General features: G+C 39.4%; 2 protein-coding genes across 4 annotated transcripts; one reads left to right on the forward strand and one right to left on the reverse strand.

Annotated features, from left to right (window-relative positions):
- Nucleotides 1–2,091: 2,091 nt before the first annotated feature.
- On the forward strand, nucleotides 2,092–10,230 carry pdia6 (protein disulfide isomerase family A, member 6). The gene is made up of 13 exons (XM_026923027.3): nucleotides 2,092–2,272; nucleotides 3,399–3,543; nucleotides 3,716–3,773; nucleotides 4,094–4,220; nucleotides 5,152–5,258; nucleotides 5,346–5,482; nucleotides 5,661–5,775; nucleotides 5,899–6,039; nucleotides 6,172–6,256; nucleotides 8,263–8,335; nucleotides 8,725–8,883; nucleotides 8,983–9,079; nucleotides 9,422–10,230. Exons 1-13 carry the CDS (start codon nucleotides 2,257–2,259, stop codon nucleotides 9,488–9,490), a joined length of 1,329 nt encoding a protein of 442 aa, XP_026778828.2. The 5' UTR covers nucleotides 2,092–2,256; the 3' UTR covers nucleotides 9,491–10,230.
- Nucleotides 8,568–18,101, reverse strand: hpcal1 (hippocalcin-like 1). Of its 3 annotated transcripts, none has more exons than XM_026923034.3 (4): nucleotides 17,832–18,099; nucleotides 13,187–13,635; nucleotides 12,512–12,617; nucleotides 8,568–11,349 (listed from the first exon to the last, which is right to left on the reverse strand). In XM_026923034.3, the coding sequence occupies exons 2-4, from the start codon at nucleotides 13,562–13,564 to the stop codon at nucleotides 11,258–11,260; spliced, it is 576 nt and encodes a 191-aa protein (XP_026778835.1). In that variant the 5' UTR covers nucleotides 13,565–13,635; nucleotides 17,832–18,099; the 3' UTR covers nucleotides 8,568–11,257. The 3 variants fall into 3 exon arrangements, with proteins under 3 accessions (XP_026778835.1, XP_053098152.1, XP_053098151.1); XM_053242177.1 differs by lacking the exon at nucleotides 8,568–11,349 and adding an exon at nucleotides 11,358–12,367 and having other exon boundaries at nucleotides 13,187–13,630; nucleotides 17,832–18,101; XM_053242176.1 differs by lacking the exon at nucleotides 8,568–11,349 and adding an exon at nucleotides 11,358–12,367 and having other exon boundaries at nucleotides 17,832–18,101.
- Between the last annotated feature and the right edge of the window lie 259 nt (nucleotides 18,102–18,360).

Raw genomic sequence — 18,360 nt, forward strand, 5'->3', positions numbered from 1 at the left:
ATAACCCAGGATTCAAAAAATAAACTTAAACATCTAACATAATAACAGATTGATTGATTAAAGATTAATAACCACTGCATACCTGGAACACCCCACAAGACCTGCCATTTTGGAGATGCTCTGACCCAGTCTTCTAGCCATCACAATTTGGCGCTTGCCAAAGTCACTCAGATCCTTATGCTTGCCCACTTTTCCTGCTTCCAACACATCAACTTCGAGAACTGACTATTCACTTGCTGCCTAATATACCCCAACCCTTGTCAGGTGCCATTGTAACGAGATAATCAATATTCACTTCACCTCTCGTTGGTTTTAATGTTATGGTTGATTGGTGTGTTGCCAAGTATGGTGACCCATACTCCGAATTTGTGCTCTGCATTTAACCCATACACACACCGTGAACGCACACCCGGAGCAGTGGGCTGCCTTTTTTTTTTTTTTTTTTTTTTGCTGCAGTGCCCGGGGAGCAGTTGGGGGTTCGGTGCCTTGCTCGAGGGTCTCACCTCAGTCGTGGTATTGAGGGTGGAAGAGAGCTCTGACCCGTCGAGGCATGGACTCCACAAGACCTCTGAAGGGGTGCTGTGGTATCTGGCACAAAGATGTTAGCAGCAGATTCTTTAAGTTCTGTAAGTTGTGAGTTGGGGCCTCCATGGATCGGACCTTTTTGTCCAGCACGTTCCACAGATGCTCGATCAGATTGACGTCTGGGGAATTTGTGTTCCCAAGTGAACACCTTCAACTCTTTGTCATGTTCCTCAAATCATTCCTGAACAATTTCTGAAGTGTGGCAGGGTGCATTATCCTGCTGAAAGAGGCCACTGCCATTAGGGAATACCGTTGCCGTGAAAGGGTGTACCTGGTCTGCAACAATGTTTAGGTAGGTAGTACGTGTCAAAGTAACATCCATATGAATGCCAGAACCCAAGGTTTCCCAGCAGAACATTGCCCAGAGCATCACACTGCCTCTTCCAGGTTGCGTTCTGCCCATAGTGCATCCTGGTGCCATCTCTTCTCTCAGGTAAGCATCAGTGAGCCTTGAGCACCCATGACCCTGTCTCTGGTTCACCGGTTTTCCTATCTTGGACCACTTTTGGTAGGTACTAACCACTGCATACCGGGGACACCCCACAAGACCTGCCGTTTTGGCTAGACCCAGTCTATCACAACTTGGCCCTTGTCCAAGTCACTCAGAACCTTACACTTGCCCATTTTTCCTGCTTCTAACACATCAACTTCAAGAACTGACCACTTGCTCCCTAATATAACCCACCCCTTGACAGGTGCCATTATAACGAGATAATCAGTGTTATTCTCTTCACCTGTTATGGCTGATCAGCATATATATATATAAATATATATATATATATATATATATATATATATATATATATATATATATATATATAAAACAATAGTCAAAGCATATGTGACCTTTCCTACCTAAAGCTTTTTGGGGTCAACTTCCTGTTTGATCTTGACCACACCCCCTTATATGATGTCACATGAATTCATGTTACTTCTATCAAGCAATTTCATTGCAAGGGCTTAACAGCATTGGTTTTGATTTTCACTTATCAGGTAAGAATTAAATGCTGCTAAGTTGAACTGTCCCAATTTACCTAACATCCTAACACTTGAATTCACACTATTTACCCGAATATAGGTGCCTTCCAGTTTTATGCTAACGTGTAATGCAAACAGTATTATAGTAACAGTATGCAAACAGTATTTTTTCTACTGTATTCCAAGCCCTTATATATAAATATAGATTAAACACCTAAGATTACACATCAATACAGGAAAATGTGTCAGCATGTCAGTTCTTTCTTTCTTTTGTAATAGTGACTCAACCGTTGGGTGTTTCATAATTTTTTTTTTTCCCAGAAGAACTTAAGCGAATCTGTAAGCAACGCGTCTGCAGTATTACCGTATGATACGTGTCTCAAACGCGTGACGTGAACTGTTATCGCTAATTATTGCATAGCAGCAGGGAGAATGGGAATGTCGCCGTTCCTGTGCAGGACGTTTGTCCCCTTTGGGCCGCCGTACTTCTCCGCCTTTCAAAACTACACGGCGGGAGGTGATTGGATGTGATTGGTTCTGGGCTTCGGAGAGCCAATCAGCGCGGGCCACGGTGAGATAGTGCGTCTGCTTTATGCTCCGGTGCGCGGCGGTTCAGCAGGCTGCGGCGTTTATACGGTTTCACTGAACGGGCTTTAATGTGTCAGTGGCGTTAGCTGTGGCCTGGAAACAACCATGCGTGCTTTCTTGGGTAAGAGCTGTCTCACTTAGTTAATGCACTTGTTGTTTTGGTTTGTGAACATGATAGCGAAGTGATATGTCAAAGCTCGTTATGCAGAAAATGAAAACTATCCGGCTAATTAGCAAATGGCTAACTGGGGATTGTTTGGCTACTGTAATACTTTGCGGACCGTTTCTTAAATGCAAAATGTGACCGATCTTGTTTTGATATCACAAGATATTTGTGAATGTAAATAATGATTCTGATGTAAATTTTATGGAGAAATGTCAACTAAGTATCCAGTGACTCAGTAACTAGCGAGCTGATGTGAGACTGTCACTCTACAAACTGTTCATATTGCTGGGAACAGATGGCTGGAATGTTTGTAGTGGTGGAGAATACAAATTAAATATCTTTGTATGATCTTTGACATAATATTTAACTGTAAAGATCTTGTGTGAGTATTTTTATATTAGTACTGAAAGCAGAATGGCTCAGAATCTTAGTGATGTTTTGTAAATGAGTGTCGTTGTCATTTTCATGTAATTCACTGTATGAAGTTTGCTACAGTGCTGAACAGTGCAAGACAGCTACAGTTCTCCTAAACCTCATCTGGGTTTGAGTTCTGATTCTGAGTTCCTGGTAAACTTGCGGATCTCTTTTCTCTTCTCCAAGACAAGCCTGTGTGTTAGGACCATCAGGATTATATTTGAATAGAGATTATCCACATGAAATTCAGGTGTAAATGCACCCAATTAATATGCATTCAAGACACATTTAAATCTGATCATTTGAACCATCATTTTCAGAAGGACTGAGAGGCCTTGAAGGAAAAAAAACAGCTTGTTAAATTGTGAGATTTGAATGCTGCCACCGTCTTTTGCATGAAACAAATAGAAACGAGCAACACAGGAAGTTGGTCAATGATTTTACAGCAATCAGGTTCTAACCAGACCCGACTACAGCTGTAAACTCGTGCTTAAAAACTTACATGCATGAGATGAGCACAGCTACCTAGGGTCATACAAGTGTGCATATACTTTTATTCATTTAGAAGTTTGTCTTATCAGCACAAAGACACAACCTTCCATCCATAGCTTGCCATTTTAAAGCTGAATATTTGTGAATGACTCTAACTTGCTGCTTACGCTTTCAGGTGTGTTGGTGTGCTCCTTGACGGTCCTCTCTGTCCATGGACTCTACACTGCCAGTGATGATGTGATTGAGCTCAATCCTTCAAACTTCAACAGGGAGGTTCTGCAGAGTGACAGTTTGTGGCTGGTGGAGTTTTACGCCCCCTGGTGAGTTAAGAGGAACAGTGCTTATATCCTTACACAGACTCCACATTTATGGGTCCTTTATTATTTATATGAGTCAGCTATATAAATGGTGTTCATGTACCTAATAGCCATTGAAAAAGGATGTTTTGATTCTGGTTTGTGCTTTATTAAGTCTGATGATTTATTGAAAAAGGTGTGGACACTGCCAGAGCCTGGTCCCGGAATGGAAGAAAGCAGCCACGGCTTTGAAGGTAAAGATTACTTTATATAAATGATATATCTATATACACAGATATAAGTGTATATCTATATACGCATGTTCTAGCACTGCTCATGTTTTCTTGGCTGTTTTTCTTTTCTCATTGAGTATCAATTGTTCATTGTAAGGCCAGCTAGTGAATAATGAAATAAGTTGTGACAGTTTACAATGATGACAGCTGAGCCAAGACTGAAAGCTTGAGGGATCTTTGTTTGTAATCTGGTTCTCTTCTGTAAAGCACAGTCACAAAAAGATTTCTCATTTGTCACTTTTTAAGTAATAAGTTTTAAACTGTATGCTGTAAACCAACAGGGTGTTGTTAAAGTGGGTGCTGTTGATGCAGACCAACACAAGTCACTGGGAGGCCAATATGGAGTTCGTGGTTTCCCCACCATCAAAATCTTTGGTGCTAACAAGCATAAGCCTGAGGATTACCAAGGTACAGATGCCATTTTTTTCTGTTATTATGTTATATATGTTATGTTATTTTTAGAATGTGGTTGGACCAGTGTTTTGAAATCTTAATGTAAACATTAATGTAAACAATTAACATTGGAGACATTGTAAAACCTGTAACATCTGTGCTTCCTTTTCAAGACAAAAAAACTTTCTCAGATTACAAAGAAACTAGAAAACGCAAACACTTCTGTCTTGAAGACTGGAGTCTTGTGGATATTCCATAAAATAAATAGTTGATAAATCAAAAGTTCATTAATATATTAAAAGTTGGAATTGTTGGCAAATCATTGTGGTGTAAGAGGAATACTTTCTCAGACATGCAAACATAAAAAAAACTACTCGGAATACTCCATGGTAAAGTTTGTTTATTTCCTTTATTGTTATTATTACTATTATTATTATTATGTTAGCGATTTCAGTTAAAGGAATCCTGAAAGCCCATTAATATAAGTCTTGCTGTAGGGCCTGTGGCTGCACATGTTGGGCTTGATCATTAGTGGATCACATGCCCATAACATGTCTTTATGGGCATGTTGTTTATATTTTATTGTTCTGCGTTATGAACAGGGACAGTACTTGGCTTTATTTTGGTTTCAGCAGGAGTTGATAGAAAAGAGAGAGCATGTCCTGGAGCGTCTTTAAAATATGGCAAAAGAAAAACATATTTTATGATTATGCTTTCCAGAACAGACTGTTTTTGTGCTGTGTTGCTGCTTTGTGTAATACAGTATTTTTTTAATAAGGAAAAAAGATGAGTTGTGTACAAAACCATAAAAAGAGATACAATTATAATTATCTGAGGTGTTAAATAGGAACAAGGAACTTGGATTCATTGCCCAGGCCTGTCCATGTATGTACTGGGGTTTGAGCGTGCTGTGTATAACTCTCTCCGTGGTGTGTTTTGTATGTAGGTGGACGCAGCAGTCAGGCGATTGTTGAGGCAGCTCTGAATGCAGCGCGATCTCTAGTGAAAGACAGACTGAGTGGGAAGTCTGGAGGTTCTGACTACAGCAGACAGGTACTGAAGTGCACAAATCTTATTTGTTTTTCTTTGTCTTGTATCATTTTTTTTTTTTTTTCTGATTTGTCTGTCTGTTGATTTTAGAGTTCCGGTGGTAGCAGTGGTGGCAATAAGAAAGATGTGGAAGAGCTGACTGATGATAACTTTGACCGCATGGTTTTAGACAGCAATGATGTGTGGATGGTGGAATTCTTTGCACCATGGTGTGGACACTGTAAAAAGTAAGCTTGCATAAATTTGCATAAAGTTCTTAAATGATGCTGTGAAGGCCCTGTAATGTCATGTGGACTGAAAACAATGTACAAGCATCATGAATTATACTATTGTTAAAAAAAAAAAAAAATCCATTGTGCTTTTATTTGTGGTCTTGGTTATTAATCTGTAATTTGTTCGTTTCAGTCTTGAGCCTGAATGGACGGCTGCAGCTACTCAGGTCAAAGAGCAGACCAATGGTAGAGTGAAGCTGGGAGCTGTAGACGCTACTGTTCAACAGGGTCTGGCAAGCCGCTATGGAGTGAGTCTGATACCTGAATCATGTGTCAGTCTGTCTAGAAATTGGTGTTGAGGATTGACAACTCAGGAATTTTAGAATGTTGTTTTGCCTTGATCACGGATAGTCTTAATTTATCATTTGTAGATCAGAGGATTCCCTACCATTAAGATCTTTCGAAAAGGAGAGGAGCCAGAGGACTACCAGGGTGGACGCACACGCTCAGACATCATTGCCCGTGCCATCGACCTTTACTCAGACAACGCCCCTCCTCCAGAACTACTAGAGGTCTGTTCATTCAGTTTTTCCTTAAGCTAAGCTAGGTGCTCATCTAGCACTGCTTTCTAGATCTGTGCTTTTGTTTATATTTTAAGGGATTAAATTGTGAATGTTTAAAGTAGTGTGCATTGTCCTTTTTAGATTCTGAATGAGGACATTTTGAAGAAGACTTGTGAGGATCAACAGCTTTGTATTATTGCTGTTTTGCCTCATATTTTAGATACAGGTATGAGAACTGAATGAGAACATAGTGCATATATACACCTGCTGTTTAACAAAAGTTTTATTAGATTATCCAGTGCATTTATATATATATAATATCAGCTGTATATATATCTTTGCACATTATTGGCATCTTCTCAACCAGTGTCACCTAGGAGGCTTTTTTAATGTTCCCCAAATAGGCAGTGGTCTAAATGAGGTCTAAAAGAAAACTGCTTGCTTGGGGAAAGAATTTAAGTAAATACTACTTGTTTTTTAAAAAAAAAAAAAAAAGGAACACCTTTACATTACAAAAATACATTTTGATTAAGAAGTACATTTAAATAAATACATTTATTTTAAAAAAAAAAAAAACGTACACATTTACATAAGAACAAGTGTCAACCAAAAGCATCTATTAAAATTGCACACACAAACACACAGTCCATACGTATTTGGACAGTGACACAATTGTAATTTTGCCTCTGTACACCACCACAATGGATTTAAAATGAAGCAATCAAGACTGAAGTGTAGACATTCAGCTTTCATTCAAAGGGTTTAACCGAAATATTGCCTTAACCGTTATGGAATTACAGCCATTATTTCCTTCATTTTCACAGGCTCAAAAGTAATTGGACAATTGACTGATAAGCAGTTCATGGCAAGATGTGGCCTGTTTCCTAGTTATTTCATGACAAATTAAGGATATAAAAGGTCTGAAGTTAATTCCAAGTGTTGAATTTGCATTTGGTAGCTGTTCCTAGGAACTCTCAGTATGCAGTCCAAAGAGGTGTCGATGCAAGTGAAGGAGGTCATCATTAGGCTGAAAAAAAACAAAACAGACCTTTCAGAGCGATAACAGAAACTTTAGGAGTGGCCAAATCAACAATTGGTCCATTCTTAAAAAGAAGGAATGCACTGGCAAGCTCAGCAACACCAAAAGGCCTGGAAGACCATGGAAGACTAAAGTGGATGAATGCAGAATTCTGTCCTTGTTGAAGAAAAACCCTTCACAACATCTAGCCAAGTCAAAAACACTCTGGAGGAGGTATGCATATCATTGTCAAAGTCTACAATAAAGAGACGCCTTCATGAAGGTAAATACAGGCAAGTTATGTCAAGATGCAAGCCACTGGTAACACTCGAGAACAGAAAGGCCACATTAGACTTTGCTTTAAAAAGAAAAAAAAACAAAAAGCCTGACCAGTTCTGATGCAAGATTAACTTGTACCAGAATGATGGGAAGAGGAAAAGAGGAAGGAAGGGCTCAGGATCCAAAGCATACCACATCATCTGTCAAACATGTGGAGGCAGTGTTATGGCATGGGCATGTACGGCTGGATCACTGGTGTTTATTGATGATGTGATTGCTGATAGAAGTAGCAGGATGAATTCTGAAGTGTATAGAGCTATACTTTCTGCTCAGTTTCAGTCAAATGCTGCAAAACTGATAGGATGGTGCCTCAGAGTACAGATGGATAATGACTCAAAATGTACCGCGAAAGCAACCCAAGAGCTTCTTAAGGCAAAGAGATTAAATCTTCTTAAATGGCCAAGTCAGTCACCTGACCTCAACCCAATTGAGTACACTTTTCAGTTATTCAAAACTTGAAGGCAGCAAGACCCAAGAACAAGCAGCAACTGAAGGCAGAGACTTGGCAAAGCATCAAGGGAAGAAACTCAGCATTTGGTGATGTCCAAGGGTTGCATCCTTATATTTATAATTATGTTTGTTTTGTCCAATTACTTTTGAGCCTGTGAAAGTGGAGGGACTATTTTTAAAAAAAAAAAAAAAAAAAAAAAAAAAAGAAGGCTGTAATTCCTAAACATTTAATGCAATATTTTTGTTGAACCCCTTGAAATAAAGGTGACAATCTACACTTCAATCAAATCCATTGCTTCAAATTCAAATCCATTGTGTGTGTGTGATATATAATATATAATTTCAGTCTTTATTTTTAAAATATGAGTTCCTGCAATGTATATAATCTAAAATTAAATTAGCCCTATTACTTACTGTGTTTGTAGGTGCAGCAGGCAGAAATGCTTATCTGGAAGTCATGATGAAGATGGCTGAGAAGTATAAGAAGAAGATGTGGGGGTCAGTGATTGTAGCATATTTCCATATAGATTGTTTATGAAGTGGACAGAAGATGATTAATTTAGAGTAAGGAAAGGACAGCAGGCTGCAAGAGTTAATATACGTGGTAATGTTTTTAACTAGTGGCTTGGCCTTTCTCTGCTTCTGTCAGAATATGTACAAATCACATAATCCAGTATCAGTTTAGAGCCTGGTTCCTCTCAAGTTGTTCTTTTTTTTTTTTTTTTTTCCCTTCCCCCTAATGCCATTTTGGGGAGTTTTTCTTGCCAGTGATGGGCTAGCTCAAAGTTTTAATTCCATAGTTTTGTAAAACAGCTTCATAATATCATCTATTGTTGAACGCGTTTTTTATAGTGCTTTTAATTAAATTCTCTTTCCTTCTTCTATAGCTGGCTGTGGACCGAAGCTGGAGCTCAGATGGATCTTGAGGCTTCTTTGGGAATTGGTGGTTTCGGTTACCCAGCCATGGCAGCTATTAATGCTCGCAAGATGAAGTTTGCTCTTCTAAAAGGCTCGTTCAGTGAGACAGGAATCCATGAATTCTTAAGGTAATGTTTTTTCCCTTCTGTTCCCACATCTGACCACATATTTCACTGAGTGTTATTGCAACACTTGTTTGTTTTTTTTTTCTTTTTCCTCTACCGTAGGGATCTCTCTGTTGGGCGTGGCTCCACTGCCACAATAACAGGTGGGGCTTTACCCAAGATCCACATTGCAGAAGCCTGGGACGGGAAGGATGGCGTTGTAAGTATTTATTTATTTATTTATTTATTTATTGGTAAACTACTTTAATGAAGCAGTGCTTCATCTTTTTTTAAAAAAAAAGTGTAAATCTGTAGGTGGGAGAGCTTTTTTTTTTTTAAGAACACCAACATAGTGGAAAATGTACAGAAACACATTAGCTGTGTAAGAACAGATTAAAAATATTCATTTATGCTTTATTTTTTATCATGCAAATGAAATCTGATATATAACGTTTCTTTTTATCTATACCCATTTGGAGCTTTCTTGTCCTTGTCACATTTAGCCTAAGAAATGTCAAACTTGTCCTCACAAGACATTCTCCTGTATTTTCCATTCCCTCAGCTGCCTGTGGAGGATGACATTGACCTGAGTGATGTGGATCTGGATGACTTGGAGAAGGATGAATTATGAGTACATAGGCTGTGCAAGGCTTGTCCAGTTTGAGCCAGTCTATGAGCTGCCTCTCCTCTCCCATGGATGAGGGGAAAACTGGGACATTAAGTTACTGAACACTCTTGAAACAAAGACATGTCTCACTTTTAACTTCTCTCCAATTGTTTGAAATGAGGTGGGATCAGGATTTAAATCATGGTTGCTTTAGCTTTGCCTTACAGACCTCCTTTCTGTTTGATTGGCTGACTGTTTGGATGTGCTGATAAGGATGTTGAACAGGATTATCATTTCACTTTTCCCTGTCCAGTTGTACCCACTACACATAGATTCAGAATAAGGTTTGTTTGCTTTGTTCCAATAAAATCCCACCCACCCCTGTGGTTATCCAGTGACGTCCATTCCTCAGTGAACAATGACAAAAAAACAGGATAAAGTCTTGGTAATTAATGGGGCAGGTAGCTGACACAGGATGGTCACTGAGGAGAGGAAACTATTCTAGGCTACCGGATGCAGTCATGAGTGTTTTATATACATTGCCCTGGATTTAACCTGCTGTTTCCCCTGTTGAATGTCCTATTCATTTCCCCCTATAATATTCTTTTTTGTTTCAATTATTTTTAGGAGAAAGAAGTGAGTCAGTAAATCCACTTTCGACTGTATTTGTGCTGGGCAGGGAGTAAAGTGGGAACTGTGTAGATTTTTCTTACATGAGTGTGTTTAATGTTTTTGTTATGAAAATAAAAAAGGAACACATAAAATGACTGCATTTTATTATGGATATACAAATCTTACTGAAGTTTTATTTTTGTAGGGTTATCTGTAAGTTTATTTACTATCTTAAATAATGGTTGGTTGCTTGATTTCTCAATACATAATTCATACAAATACAACAATCAACTGGAAAGGAGCTCACATAGATATCTATTGTTGACTACACTGAGATACAGCAATATAGCTTTTTGCTCAAGTGCACAAGCCTTGCTTACTATACAGACAACTACGTTAATGAACCAAGGAATCTGATACAATCAGCGTAAACATTAGTTTTGGCAAATGGCTCTTGATGAAGCGTAGCATAGTGGCAGCATTTTAAACTATAAAACTATGTAAGCTGGTAAAGAGCAACAGTCTGGAGAATAAAACTGAAGTTTCAAACAAATTCAATAAAAGACTAAACACTGAAGGATTTACTTTACCATTTCCATAAATGGACATAGTTACATTTGCAGAACCAAATTAATTGTACACTTGCATTAGGGTTTTTGGACTGAGCTTTAACTTACTACTACTTCTACTAAGTGCTACTTATCTGTGTGTTTGCATATTGGGTTTAAAAGAAAGAAAAACACGGGTGCCTTATTCCCATGGCTGTGGCATATCCAGATTCATTAGTCTAAATCCTGTTTGAACTGCATCAAAAACAATGCTTTTACCTCAAGATGAGTTCCCTTTTATGGTTGTATATTAATTAACTGGTTGTCTTGTGTTGTACTGTCTGATATTCAGCACATTAAATAAAATTTGCTGTTTTAGAATCTTATTTGACACATACCAAATAACATGATCCTCCTTTAAGCATAACTTTAACAAAAAGTACTAGATTGGGCTAAATCTGTGAGCGCGCCTGAGTAATAAACTGAGCAGATTTTGTGACTAACATCTGGCATATATGAAGCCGATTTGTTACTCAGATGCAGTCCATGCAACCAAAGCGCAACCAACTGATCCTCCTGTCTAAGTGTGAATATGTGACATGGTTTTCAGTGGGTGTTGCTGCTTTCACGACTAGCGAGGAGTGCTCTGATCAGACTGAAGCAGTCGTACAATGGAGGGATCGCTCTTGGCACCTTTGATGAACTCCTCCAGGGAAAGCCTCCCTGTAATATTAAAGGCAAAGATCAGTGATATTATAACCAGGTATATTTCCAAAATTAGTCATGCACTAAGGCAAATTATACTGGAATGTATTCACAATGCATACACAAAACCAAAGTTGACAAAACAAAATTTAGGGATATGACAACAGAACTGCTTCTTCATGGCGAAGAGCAGGTAACAGTCCTGCTTCTAATGCTGATTTGTCTTAAAAGATTACATGTTGCTAAAGTCCACTGTTGTGTTATCGGATTTTGTTTTATGTTGTGGTCTTACGCATCTCTCGGCCAACGTAGGTTCTGTTAAATTTGTATTGATTTTGCCAATAAAGCAATAGATGCAAACTAGATCTGAAACTGATAGAGAGACCACATCATTTCAAAAGCAGAGGTAATTCATTCATTCATCTCCAGTAAGCGCTTTATCCTGGTAAGGGTGGTGGTGGGTCCAGAGCCTAACCTAGGAGAACTGAGTGTGAATACAGGAATATATCCTGGATGGGACACCTGTCTATCAGAGGGCACCTTGCACATTTAGGAACTGAGAGAAGCCAATCCGCCTATGGGTATGTGCTCGGGAGGGAGGAGGAAAGCATAGAATCGTGAAGAAATCCATGCGGACACAGCGAGAACATGCAAAACTCCACACGGTGACCCGACCTCAGAAATGAACCAGGGACCCTGGAGCTATGAGGTGGCAGTGCTGCTCATTTGTGCCACTGTACTACTCAAGTAGTCTTCACCGGTCTTTAAATTGTTTTTAAATGATTTTTCATTTGTTTTGCACATGCTTGCACAGCATGGTCAATTACTTCAGTATGATTAGACAAGCGCACAGTCATTTATTTTCTAGCTGGAGGGCACTATGCACTGGACTTACAGATGCCTCAGAGGTTACATAATATTTCAGGGCCTTATTTTCCCCTCCCAATGAGAACACAGCCAGCTGTGTCCTTGAGGCTCCTGGAACTCCAAGCTGAATCCCAGATGTCGGTGCCACTGCTGGGATACTTAATGCTTACTGAAGAGTGAATGTGCAAAACAAAATACAGGCTTTTCAGTAAACCACTTCTGCTACCCTTATTGTTACTTCATCATGTCATTAACACTGCAATAATTATATAATGAAAAAATACAACTCGGTTTAGGTCAGTTTTTTTTTTACCATCATTGTCTGTGTCCATTTGTCTAAAGATCTTGTCAGTGCGTTTCTCTGGAGTCGACTCATCCTCTGGCATCTTCATTACTGAGGATACCATTTTGTAAATTGCCTGTGTTTATGGAAAAAAAAAATCAACTGATCATGCAACAATTAATTCGCTCACTCATTCCGTAAACACCACCCATTCCTATTTTGATCAGTTAGTTCTAAGAAATATATTTGTTTCATGAATAATAAGTATTGACATTATTTTTTGTTAAATGCACACAGAGCCTTTGTACTTAATTGTGATTTCTGGCACAACCATATGGCCTGTGGAACAGCAGCTTGATGTGTTCTGTTTATTCAGGCCACTATATCACCAAACATTCAACTGAACCAATACTGATATGGAACAAACTGCTCTAGCAACAGGGACCTACAGTGCAAATACAGAGCTGCAAATACAAAAATAAAACAAAATGCAAGAAAGACAGAAAGTAGCTTTGGGAAAAATGTTTTCCAGAAAACGTGTGGATTTTCCTCTTTTTTTTCACTACCCTAGATTAAATTTGGATGATTTCTTCATGACCTATAGGCCACTTTAGGCCCTGTGTTAATGTGTCTGTTGGTAAAATCAACATAACCACACTGAAAACTAATTACAGGTTAATCAAAACAGTGTCTTCACACTCTCACCTGCACTATTTCCAGCATCTCGGCTCGGCTGATGTATCCATTTCCATCCAGGTCATACATGCTGAAGGCCCAGCGAAGCTTCTGTTCCAGACTTCCACGTGATGTCACACTCAGCGCGATGATGAACTCCCGGAAATCAATAGTCGCGTCACTGTTGGTGTCAAAGGTACGAAATACATGTTCTGCAAATTTAGAGGCATCCCCATATGGAAAGAAATTGGCATAGATTTTCTTGAACTCATCCACGGTTAAGTGGCCAGTAGGGCAATCTTTAAGGAAGCCACGGTACCACTCCTGCAACTCATGGTCTGTGAATTCTGTGTTTTCCCGCAGATCATTCAGAACCTCAGGACGTAGCTTGCTGTTCTGTTTACCCATGATGGTAATACACTCCTACACCAGGACCCCTCTGCTGGATCACTCTTGTGTCTGGGTGTCTGACACCTGCCCTACACAATGATAGCAGAATGAATAAAAATCATAAGTAATTGCAACATTCTCAGAGATATTCCTTTTTTGTATTTCCAATTTCATACACTTTTTTCCTCTCTTTTGTCAGTTGAGGATTTGGCCAGATGGAGAAAGATATTACATCTAGTGAGATGAGAGAAAGGAGTCTAGTATCCATGGATACCATTTAATGGCCTATTAAGGTGAAAATTTATCGATTTCTCGATGCTGGTGTGGTGGGGGTGGGGAGCTAATGGCCATCTGTGAGATGCTTACAGAAGGTCATGACTTGCACTAGATAACCTAGGAAACCACCAAGACGGTGTGAGTTACAAGTCAGATAATACAAAGGAAGTTACAGTCCTGTCTGTAAGAATAAATTTTAGTGCAGGGTAGTGTGTTACAGCAGCAAACTGCAATAATAAATTCATAGACAGAACTATTTCTGTGAATATGTTTGTGCGTGTGTGTGTGTGTCTGTGTGTGTCAGAAGACACCAAGTGACAGTTTTACACCGTCTGCATTCTCCACATTCTCTACATCTCCATCCTAAATTCTACACAGATACTACAACCTTCAAAGTTCTTTAATTTAATATGGCTTTAGCACATGATGAGGCATTTTCTCTAAGGCTCAGTGTGTGCAAAATTAAATTCTCTGTTTAATGCTTATATTTCATGCTTATTATTTCATGGTCATGCAGAATTCTTTGATATTTCAGCCTCACTAAGAATGTGCTATGTGCCACATTAGCGGACTGTTGAAAGGTGTGATCTGAACACATTAGCTCTTTTTATAGTCTAACATGCAGCTCTGAACATTCGGCTGAGATAGCAATCAAGATGATCTGCATGATTTTTCCTAGATTGAATTTTGTCCCCCTAATAATAACACAATATGATCAGTTTCCTAGACAGTGGGATGGAAGTGCTCAAATAGCATACCCGCATACAAACGCGTTTTGAGACTATATAGGTGAAGTGGCTGGGCGTGGCAAAATATAACGGGAAGTTATACAATTCAGCTACACCATCCACTTAAACCTATACAAGCTTAATGTTAACAATACTGAAAAAGAATTGTGTGGCCACTTATTTGTTCCCTCATGTCCTCCCAGGTTTGTATCTCATACTTACTCTTTTGCCTATTTAAATTGTTGTTGCTGTTTTTTTAAATAATAATTGCTTTTAAATCAATCTTGATGCATATCTGCTGCCATCATGGCTCTTGCAGTCAGTAAACATTGTAAACATGATGTGACATTAACAAACAAGGCCAACATTTTGATGGCAGGAAATAAACTCGCAAAGAGAGTGGAAGATGAATTCAGAGCAATCAGCATGCTAAATTATTATTACATATTGTATTATTAATACATGGTTAACTTTAAATGGAAATTTCTGATACAGTTAAATGTCCCTTTCTGCACTTTATTAAATTTGATGAGCTTGCCTTTATTTCTTATTCTTTAAGGTGAAAGGATTTTCACAGACTCTGCTTATATTTTTTCAGTGTCCACCTCTTCATCAGGAAGTGGTTACACTTAGACTGGTCCTGAAATCTGAGTCATGTCACTTCTGCTCTGCTTCTTGGGAGTTGCAGACGCAGATATAACCATGGGCGTAGTTGAGTTTTACTCACTCCCACTTTCCTTCAAATGCTTGCCAAGCCACAATAAAACCCAGAACTTTCCAGTCTGCAGAACAAAATACAGTGGCATGGAAAAAAAAGACATACTGCATGCAAGAAGACTAGTCCCACAGGCCCTTTTTAGTTCAAATAACTAGACTAGTACAAATACAGAGCTGAAATTCAGTGCAATGTATTTTGTATGAAAAGATGCCAAATTAAAATCTTGAACAAGCTGAGGGAGAAAGGTGAAAATAATCCATTTGGGGGGGGCCAAATAACAAGGTGGAATTCGTTCCAAACAGACCACAATTAAAGATTTGACTCTTTCACCATATGAGGGTCTGTGTTTCTTTAGTTAGGGACGATTGCTGGACAGAGCATTGCAAAATTTACATATTTGTAAATACTGAAGATATTAAAACGACAATCTTCCAGCAAACTCATGTGTTTACCATTAGCCGAGGTGTTAAAATGGTCCAGCATACATTGTGCTGATAGTCAAGGTATTGAATGTACACTATGTGGAGATGTTTATGTAACATTCGTGCTCTCCAGGCCATGACTGCTTATCTTTGTTGCTCTGTCTCTTCTTACAGCAGTACACATTACCACAGTCGAAATCTCACCCATGCTGTCCTGGCTAACCAGAATGTTCTTTTGTACTCAACCACAAGTTTGAACCATCATGCGACATGGAATTTCCAGCAGGACTTCTGTGCAAAAATCAAGACTGAGAAACAGACAAAGCTCTGCACTCGCTTGTCACTTATAAACCTATTTCTAACATATTTCTTAGCTCATTATGTAATATATGGTACCATGACATCAGCTGTCTTGGTACAATTCTCCTGGTGGTTGTAGAGTAGTAGGGACTCTCTGGCAACTCTGGTCCGTCATGCATAAATCATCAAGCCCATTAACCTCTTTGTGTTTGTGTGAGCCTCATTAAGTCCCTGTGCTTGAATGCAGGGTAACCGAAATCTACCCTGACTGGTGTCAAAAGATCAGCAGAACACAAATCCGATGGCTTTCTCCTGCTCCACTGGACCATAAGCTGAGCCTAAAACCAACATCTCATGTGCTAGCTCATCGGATATGTCCGAGTAGGTTTTTTTTCTCTCCCCAGAATAGCTTGTTTGTTGAACCTGTCATCAAAATGTCAATGCTTTCTTACTGACTACTCCACTGAAACGATGTCACTGAAAGTCCAGTTGTGTGCCACCAGATTTGTCTGAAAGAAAGCAGAAAATCTCGTACGCATGCTGGACTGTCTCTAGCTCCCAATCCTTCTGGAAAGCAGAAGATCTCGTAGGCATGCTGTTGTAGGAGTTGTAGGAGTTATAAATCCTGAGCTGACCCCAGCATGAGCAATTACTCACATAAAATGACAACAAATCTCTCCAGTAATGTTTGAATGCTTTGTCATTCATGCCCAATCTTCTAAACCGTACTTCTGTCACACAGACCTGAAAGTGGTCGTGACTCAATCGGTGACATTTACAGAAGACGCACAGACCAGGGTTTTTTTTTTTTTTTCCTTTCACACTTACTACATCACTAAAAACTGATTACGCAGAGGTCCTCAGGTTCATTAACATATTTTAACAGGCTTTATATTGCAACGATGATCTCTGAGCTAATCTCAAAAAATGTATGTGAACCGGATATTTAAAGGAAAAACACAGTCGGCCACACCTACTGTACCATCACCTACCATCACCTAACTTCACCTACCATCCCTAGCATCACCTACCATCACTAGCATCCCTAGCATGACCTACCATCACTACCATCACCTAGCATCACCTAACTTCACCTACCATCACTTACCATCACCCACCATCACTTACCACCACCTAACTTCACCTACCATCACTTACCATCACCCACCATCACTTACCATCACCCACCATCACTTACCATCACTTACCATCACCCAAGATCACTTACCACCACCTACCATCACTGCCATCACCTAACTTCACCTACCATCACTTACCACCACCTACCATCACTACCATCACCTAACTTCACCTACCATCACTTACCATCACCCACCATCACTTGCCATCACCCACCATCACTTACCATCACTTACCATCACCCAAGATCACTTACCACCACCTACCATCACTACCATCACCTAACTTCACCTACCATCACTTACCATCACTTCAGCATCACTACCATCACCTACCATCACCTACCATCACTTACCATCACCCACCATCACTTACCATCACCCACCATCACTTACCATCACTTCAGCATCACTACCATCACCTACCATCACCTACCATCAATTACTGTCACTAGCATCACTACCATCACCTACCATCACTAGCATCATCGCTCCTGTAAACTGTTACTAGATGTGAATAAACACAAAAAAGACGCTCTGCAAAACCGCGTCCCTTTACTTTAAAACAACGTTATTTACTATTCTGCAAGAAGTTTGGCTTTTGTGTGAATAACGCACAGTAAGGAAGCAGTTTTAACTAACAGGTGGTCGGATGTAAACGTGTGAAGACCCAGCTTATTTTCAGTACGAACTTGAACTTACCTTGAAGAAGTCTAAAGATTATTATTAAGACTCCGGCAGCGTTGGAGAAGAGTGTCCTTAGTAACGGGGGAAAGTAGTAAAGCCTGCTTATAACTAAAACACTTTTAAAATATATTCCCAAACGTATCCATTGCCGCGCAGCTTTTACAATACATTATTTCATAGCATATCAGGAATTTAGACATTTTCCCCTGAGAAAACAGGCTCCATCGTTTCTTATGCTAACACTCGAAACCTCCTCCTCATCACTTCTGCTAGCGGGAGATCCGATACCCTGGACCTGCCCGCTCTGCTGCCCATGGGCGCGACCAAAAACTGTTTGTAGGGGGAAACGCTTCAAGACATTTGATTATTTTGAGGATTTTCCTTTCGTAAATTGAATTTTCTTCAATAAAAGCATTTAAACGTGTGTGCTATTAGAATGCTAAAACATATTCCCTAAAATTAAAATGTCCAAAGTAAGTCATCCACAGCGTTTTTGAGATAACATCCCATGGCATGGTGTGGTTTAGTCCAAATACGCTCCTCA

The sequence above is a fragment of the Pangasianodon hypophthalmus genome, chromosome 19, assembly GCF_027358585.1.
Source record: "Pangasianodon hypophthalmus isolate fPanHyp1 chromosome 19, fPanHyp1.pri, whole genome shotgun sequence".
NCBI classification, from domain to species: Eukaryota; Metazoa; Chordata; class Actinopteri; order Siluriformes; family Pangasiidae; genus Pangasianodon; species Pangasianodon hypophthalmus.

Coding starts and splice junctions, on each gene's coding strand:
- pdia6 (XM_026923027.3), top strand. Junction 3,544..3,715: donor GTGGAGTTTTACGCCCCCTG/GTGAGTTAAGAG, acceptor TTATTGAAAAAG/GTGTGGACACTGCCAGAGCC. Junction 8,884..8,982: donor GGAATCCATGAATTCTTAAG/GTAATGTTTTTT, acceptor CCTCTACCGTAG/GGATCTCTCTGTTGGGCGTG.
- hpcal1 (XM_053242177.1), bottom strand. CDS start 13,564: ATGGGTAAACAGAACAGCAAGCTACGTCCTGAGGTTCTGAATGATCTG. Junction 12,618..13,186: donor AGATGCTGGAAATAGTGCAG/GTGAGAGTGTGA, acceptor CCATAAACACAG/GCAATTTACAAAATGGTATC. Junction 12,368..12,511: donor AATGGACACAGACAATGATG/GTAAAAAAAAAA, acceptor TTCACTCTTCAG/TAAGCATTAAGTATCCCAGC.